This window comes from Priapulus caudatus, unplaced genomic scaffold (genome assembly GCF_000485595.1).
Source record: "Priapulus caudatus unplaced genomic scaffold, Priapulus_caudatus-5.0.1 Scaffold683, whole genome shotgun sequence".
Taxonomy (NCBI): domain Eukaryota; kingdom Metazoa; phylum Priapulida; class Priapulimorpha; order Priapulimorphida; family Priapulidae; genus Priapulus; species Priapulus caudatus.
Genome location: NW_014577744.1, coordinates 18,768 through 25,878, shown reverse-complemented (window position 1 = coordinate 25,878; position 7,111 = coordinate 18,768). Strand labels below are relative to the sequence as shown.

The window sequence follows — 7,111 nt, the reverse complement described above, 5'->3', positions numbered from 1 at the left end:
GAGAGATGGGATATTGGAGGGAGATGAAAATAGAGAAAGAGACGAGACAAGAGAGGAGAGAGAGGGACGAGAGGAGAGGGAGAGAGAACGGAGAGAGAGAGGAGACGAGAAAGAGAAAGAGAGGGGAGGACTGAGAGAGAGAGAGCAGAAAGAAAAAAAGGATGATGAGGAAAAGAGAAAGGGAAGGTGAGAAATGAAAAAGAGCAGAACTGAGCCGCAGCGCCGCGACGATAGAGCCGCACGGATTAGAGCAAAAAGAGAGAGAATCAGGAAGAGAGAGAGAGACGAGGAGACTGAGAGAAAGAGAAGGAGACGATGAGATGAGTAACGAGTGGTAATGAGAGAGGGAGGAGAACGTCGAGACAGGAGGGAGGGAGAGAGAGACTTCTGATTCGAGGAAGAGAAGGAGCTGAGAGAGAGTAGAGAGAGGTGGCGGAGATCCGAGAGACGATGAGACTGTCGTCTTCGAGGCGAAGGATCTAGAGAGAGAGAGAGACGAGAGAGAGAAGAGAAAGGACGTAGGAGAGTAAGATGAGAGAGAGACAGAGACGAGATGCAGGAGAAGAGAGAGAGAGACGGAGAGACGATGCAGAGAGAGAAGAGCGAAAGAGAGAGCGACGACGAGAGAGAGAGACGAATAGGAGCGAAACGAGAGAGAGACGGAAAGACGAGAGAGAATGAATTATAGCGAGAGGGACGCGTATATGTAATCTGTATCTGAATGCTGTTCTCGTATGGGTTTACATGGGCAGCAGCCTAAGACGCAGACACAGACCTTTCACCAAAATGGATGAATTCACATCTCAGACAGGTTGAGGCCTATATAAATGATCGAAGATCGAAGATATTATCATTTATTGAGTCGATTGATGTAATACGCTTAATTACTAACGTACCGCTCTATAGGTTAGGTAATATGGGACTCCCCCTTCACCCCTCGTTCTCCATCAAGGCCGTACGCAGGAAATTTTCGTGTAGGGGGGCAAATACGCAGGAAAATTTCTTGTAGGGGGCAAAGTACTCCCCACGCCTCTATTGCCCTATTTGTCCATTAAAAGCAGTACTCTGAAAATCTCTGGGGGGGGTGGCAACTGCCTCCTGCTGCCCCCCCCCCCCGCTGCGTACGGCCCTGTTCTCCCATCTATCTCTCTGCTCTCTCTTTCTCTCTCTCTCTCTCTCTCTCTCTCTCTCTCTCTGCCTCTCTCTGCCCTCTCTCTCTCTCTCTCTCTCTCTCTCTCTCTCTCTCTCTCTCTTTCTCTCTCTCTCTCTCTCTTGCCCTCTCTCTGCCCTCTCTCTCTCTCTCTCTCTCTCTCATCTCTCTCTATCTCTACTCTCTCACTCTCTCGCTCGCTCTCTGCCTATATGTCTGGTCACTCTCTCTCTCTCTCTCTCTCTCTCTCTCTCTCTTCTCTCTCTCTCTCTCTCTCTCTCTCTCGGCTCTCTCTCTCTCTCTCTCTCTCTCACTAATCTCTCTCTCTCTCTTTCTCTCGCTCTCTCTCTCTCTCTCTCTCTCTGCTCTCTCTTCTCTCTCTCTCTCTCTCTCTTCTCTCTCTCTCTCTATCTCTCGCTGCTTCTCTCTCTCTCTCTCTCTCTCTCTCTCTCTCTCTCTCTCTCTCTCTCTCTCTCTCTCTCGCTCGCTCTCTGCCTATATGTCTGTCACTCTCTCTCTCGCTCTCTCTCTCGCGCGCTCTCTCTCTCTCTCTCGCTATCTCTCTCCTCTCTCGCTATCTCTCTCTCTCTTCTCTCTTCTCTCTCTATGTCCTCCCTCTCTCTCTTCTCTCTTCTATCTCTCGTCTCCCTCTCTCTTTCTTTTTCTCTCTCTCTATGTCTCCTCCTCTCTCTTTCTCTCTTTCTCTCTCTATGTCTCCCCCTCTCTCTCCCTGTTCCTCATGACACACACCTCACGCTATTTCACGGCATACGTCCTGCGTGTGTCACCGTAGATGTCTGATATCGTGAGAAACATGTGATAGTGATAGATATCTTGCTGTGATAGTGATAGATATCTGTGATAGAAGCACTAACTAGCTATAGGTCGATCACGTGCAAGGCTCGTGATTTGCAAGTAAATACATTTCGTTGAGCGTGGAACGAAAGTACGATAAAAAATTCGATTGAAACATTCTAGCCTTATAGAACGTTTCCTAAGGTGGTTACAGAAGATAAACTTGCACGACAGTTGGACTTTTTGCATGAATAACAAGTAACTAGTGAAGGTATATGTCATAGACGTTATGACCTCAAGGGAAAGGGGAACTATATGTGTATATACCAGTCCCCTTATAGTTATTAAAATGAGAGGATAGAAAATGTTCTTGCAAAATACTGGTGGGTACGTATTCGCGACTTTGAATGTATAGCTTCATTGAAATAATATTTGTTTTGGGACATACTGAGCGCGTGAAAGCACAGCCCTATTGTGCACAGCTCTATAATTATACATATGTGTTCATGTATTGGATGAATAGTACGGTGGATTGCCACCAGGCGGCTCCCCGTTTTTATGCCAAATGTTTTTGGCGTCGTGATGAATTCATGGGTAATGCCTATAATACGCGTGCGTGCGTGCGTGCGTGCGTGCGTGCGTGTATGTGTACGCGCGTGCATGCTTGTGTGCGCACACGTGGCATGCATACATATGTGCGTGTATTGTGTGTGTGGGTGCGTATTTGCGTACGTGTGGTGTGTACTCATGTGTTTGCGCGTGGGTGCGTGCGTGCATCCGTACGCGCCTGTGTGTGTACGTGTGTACGTGCGTGCGTGCGTGCGTGCGTGCGTGCTTCCGTACGCGCCTGTGTGTGTACGTACGTGTGTACGTACGTGCGTGCGTGCGTGTATATGTACGTGTGTAACCTGCCAGGTCTATTGGTAGTAATAATATAATTATGTGTACAAGCAGCAGGAGCGTAGATGCCCTCACTATGAAGCAATCTCAGGTGTGCATGCAGTTATAGAAGGAACCTACCGTGTGTTAGTAATGTATATACAGCTAGGTAGTAGGAACTTACCGCGTATTACACAGGTGACACAGAGATAACACTCAGGTAACACACAGAAAACACACAGGTAACACACAGGTAACCCATAGGTAGCATACAAGTAGCACACATGTAGCATAAGGTAATCAACAGATAGCACATTGGTCGCACATAGGTAGCACACAGGTAACCCATAGGTAGCACACGGGTAACCCATAGGTCGCACACAGGTAACCCATAGGTAGCACACGGGTAACCCATAGGTAGCACACAGGTAACCCATAGGTAGCACACGGGTAACCCATAGGTAGCACACGGGTAACCCATAGGTAGCACACGGGTAACCCATAGGTCGCACACAGGTAACCCATAGGTAGCACACGGGTAACCCATAGGTAGCACACAGGTAACCCATAGGTAGCACACGGGTAACCCATAGGTAGCACACGGGTAACCCATAGGTAGCACACAGGTAACCCATAGGTAGCACACAGGTAACACATAGGTCGCACACAGGTAGCATACAGGTAACACACAAGTAACACACAGGTAACATACAGGTAGCACACAAGTAGCACACTTGTAGCATAAGGTAATCAACAGGTAGCAAACAGGTAGCATACAGGTAGGCAAGCACACTCACCGTGCAGCAGCTTGATATGTTCGACGAATCGGTCGCCGTTGACGCTCGTGTTCATGTCTTCGTCTGCTTCACTCATAATGCGTCGTGCGGCTCCTATCTGGCGTCAACACCGCACGCCGGCTCACCTTTGCACCTGCCGTATACACACGATCGAGGAGGGTGTACGGTCTCGCTACCTGAACGCGCACTCACACACACGCGCGCGCACGCACACACACGCACGCACGCACGCACGCACACACACGCACGCACGCACACACACACGCACGCACGCACACACACAAACACACACGCACGCACGCACACGCACGCACGCACGCACGCACACACACACGCACGCACGCACGCACGCACGCACACACACAACAGCCGCTGTTACGCACGAAGAAGGAGATCGAGGTTTGTCTACATTAGTGTTACACATAGTAGAGCGCACATATATAAACACAGTATAGTAACACATAGTAGATTATCCGTAGATTTCATCCGGAATCGCACGTAACATGCTCACGCTGCAGTGTACCTCACACACTACACTCTCAATCCTGTGTCTAATTCGCTGCTTGCCTGGGATGTGAGAGCGATGTTGACGTCTGCACGCGGGTTGGAAGGGATCGAGCTACTACCTGCCTCATGCTGCATGCTACCTACCTGTTTCTATACCTGTCTATATACCTGACTGATTGCTCCGTCTGGGTTACAGCCAGAACTTATGTATTATTCACGTATCCAACCCCACACGCCTGCCTTCCGTGAAAGAACTAACTAGAGGCGTGAAGAGAGGAGAGGAGAGGGAGAGGTCGGATAGGGAGAAGAGATGGTAAACGGAACAGCGATTTATGTGTGAATAATAACAGGAGTAATTTAAAACAAATTTGCTTTTATTCACTGCTGATAAATGAATAAAATAAATAGAGAAGGAAATAAATAAATGAATAAATAAATAAATACACACACGCGCGTGCGCGCGCACACACACCCACACACACACGCACGCACATACACACACACATACACACGCACACACACACACACACACACATACCTAGCTATAAGCCAGGTAACCGGTCTTCTGTGACTGGGCTCACTATACTTGTGTGGCGGGGATAGAGGAATCTAGGCTAGTGGGTCCGCGGGCCCTAGAGAGTCGAGAACAGAAACTCCGGACTCCCTCTCTGCGCACAGGCAGGCAGTGACACAGAGAACAACAGGCTACTGCTGAGATACACCTTTAATTGTCGCCTGGGGGGGGGTAATCCGTAGGTCACGTGCCAGCGGCCATGATGCGAAGCGGGCCCATCACTTCTCTATCCATCACACAATGCAGTGAAACGGGGCGTTGATAATTAGGACAGTAAGCATGCGGGGGTACGCACGTACGTGAGAATGGCTGCATATAGGCATTTTGCCATTATCTAGCCCTGATATAGGCTTACTGTGATGTAAACGGTAGAATCATAGATATAGAATATGTATTCTATATCTATGGTAGAATTTAGAACCAACACCTAATCAAGAGCTAATAAACATCTTATAAACACCGTGTATATAACACTTAACCTTGTATCACCGTCACCAACATAACCTTGTATATAACACTTATATAACACCGTGCTGATTAGCTCTTGATGCGATCAGGAGTAGATAAAGAATAAGCCTTTATCTACTCTTGATTAGTTGCATTATCCTGCATTGCATTAATTGGCGTATTAACCAGTGAAACACGATGCACAACGACAACAATAGCACGCATCCAGCTGATGAGCGGCCATGAATAACAACAATCAATAACAAATCAATCACTAATTTTATTAATAATAGATCGATGAGGAACAGGTGATTTACAGTAGAAGGAATCATCTTCCGTGCACCACGCTGGAATGACCTTGAATGAACTTGAAGGTCGTGAGAAGGTTACGTAAAAGCACCACTAGGGTGCGTAACACGTCACTATTTCGGCTAGCCACATGGCTGCTCTGTGTACACCTATATCAGAAGTAGATAATATCTACTTCTGATCTATATACTACGGCATAAAAATCGCGGCCCAAATAACGTATTTAAAAAACGCAAAATCATTGTACACGTTTATAAGTGTCGGTGGGTAGAAGTGGTAGCTTTATGGGTAGCCGTCTAGGTAAAAATGCTATGAGAGTTAATATTTTGATATCGAGCTGTTCAGTGTAAGCCAATAAAGCGTATATAATGATCAACAAATTCCCCTATCAACGTGTATCAGCGAATATACGAGATATACGCAAATATTTGATATACCAGACCAGCTGATGCAGAAAGCAGGTGAAACTACCCACAATGCCTCGCGAGCCAAGCTCTCATTCATAAAAATAAAGCGATTGCATCTAGGCCCGAGGGCCCTAGTAGCGTCCTCCAGCCCCTGATTGTGCATTTCCGTTATGAACCAACGCGATAACTCTAGTAGATTTGTCGATTTCTATCTCTCTCTTTGCTTGTGTATGATCATGTGGCCAGGAGTAAGAAAATAAAACTTCTGTTACCATCACACTTCCGATGCGACATCTATGGATTTCATAGCGCGTTAAATACGTTACTTCAAAAAGTATAGCATAAGAAGCAATATTATATGCAATAAGAAAACTTGCGGGCGTAATCTAATTAATTCTAGCAGTGGTACAGAGCGGGCGCGTGGCGGGAAGAAGGTATCAATTATTCACTTTGTCTGCAACGCACAGCTCGCGAAATCCTGCGAGCCTGGCCGTGGCGTAAATCTGACGTCACACGCAGACACACACGCGCACGCACGCACACACGCACGCACACACGCACGCACACGGACAAACACAGACACGCGCACGCACGCACGCACACACGCACGCACACGGACAAACACAGACACACACGCGCACGCACGCACACGGACAAACGCACACACACGCGCGCGCACGCACGCACGTTCATGGTCGAACGCAAACGGGAATGTAAAAAAAAGATCGCAATATAAAAGACGAATGTTGAAGAGAATGGTGTGTTTAATCTTCCGTGAGAGATGGGTGTTGCGTGAGGGAGGGAGGCGTGACTAGAAATCCCGTAATACAATGAATCAATGTCATGCAAAAACTCAATTACGGCAAAGTGGCGAAACCATGATAACTTATTGAACAGTCATTAACGAATACCGAAGCTATACAAAGAGCACTAATTAACACAGTAACTTGGTGAAGACATGGAGAGGGAGGGAAAACCCAAAGAGAGAAAGAGAGGGAGAGAGAGAGAAAGAGAGGACGAGGGAGAGACTGAAAGAAAGAAAGAAGGGTGAGATAGAGAGTAGGGGAACGACGCAGAGAAGCAAAGGGGAAACAAAGCGAAAGAGAGAGCGAGTGAGAGTGCGAGAGAGAGCGAGAGGGAGAGGGGGCACGCGCGAGAGAGAATGAACATAGCAGAGAATAGAGTTAACACAACACACACACACACATGCACGCACGCACGCACGCACACATGCACGCACGCACGC

The 7,111-nt window shown here is 47.6% G+C and overlaps 1 protein-coding gene across 1 annotated transcript in view; it reads right to left on the bottom strand.

Moving 5' to 3' along the window:
- Positions 1-4,236, bottom strand: part of LOC106812758 (alpha-actinin-4-like) — a gene marked incomplete in the record, with an annotated part of 18,425 nt that extends 14,189 nt beyond the window's left edge. The window contains 2 exon segments of the mRNA XM_014816729.1: positions 3,622-3,754; positions 4,145-4,236. Of these exon segments, the coding sequence (XP_014672215.1) occupies positions 3,622-3,697 (76 nt within the window).
- Between the last annotated feature and the right edge of the window lie 2,875 nt (positions 4,237-7,111).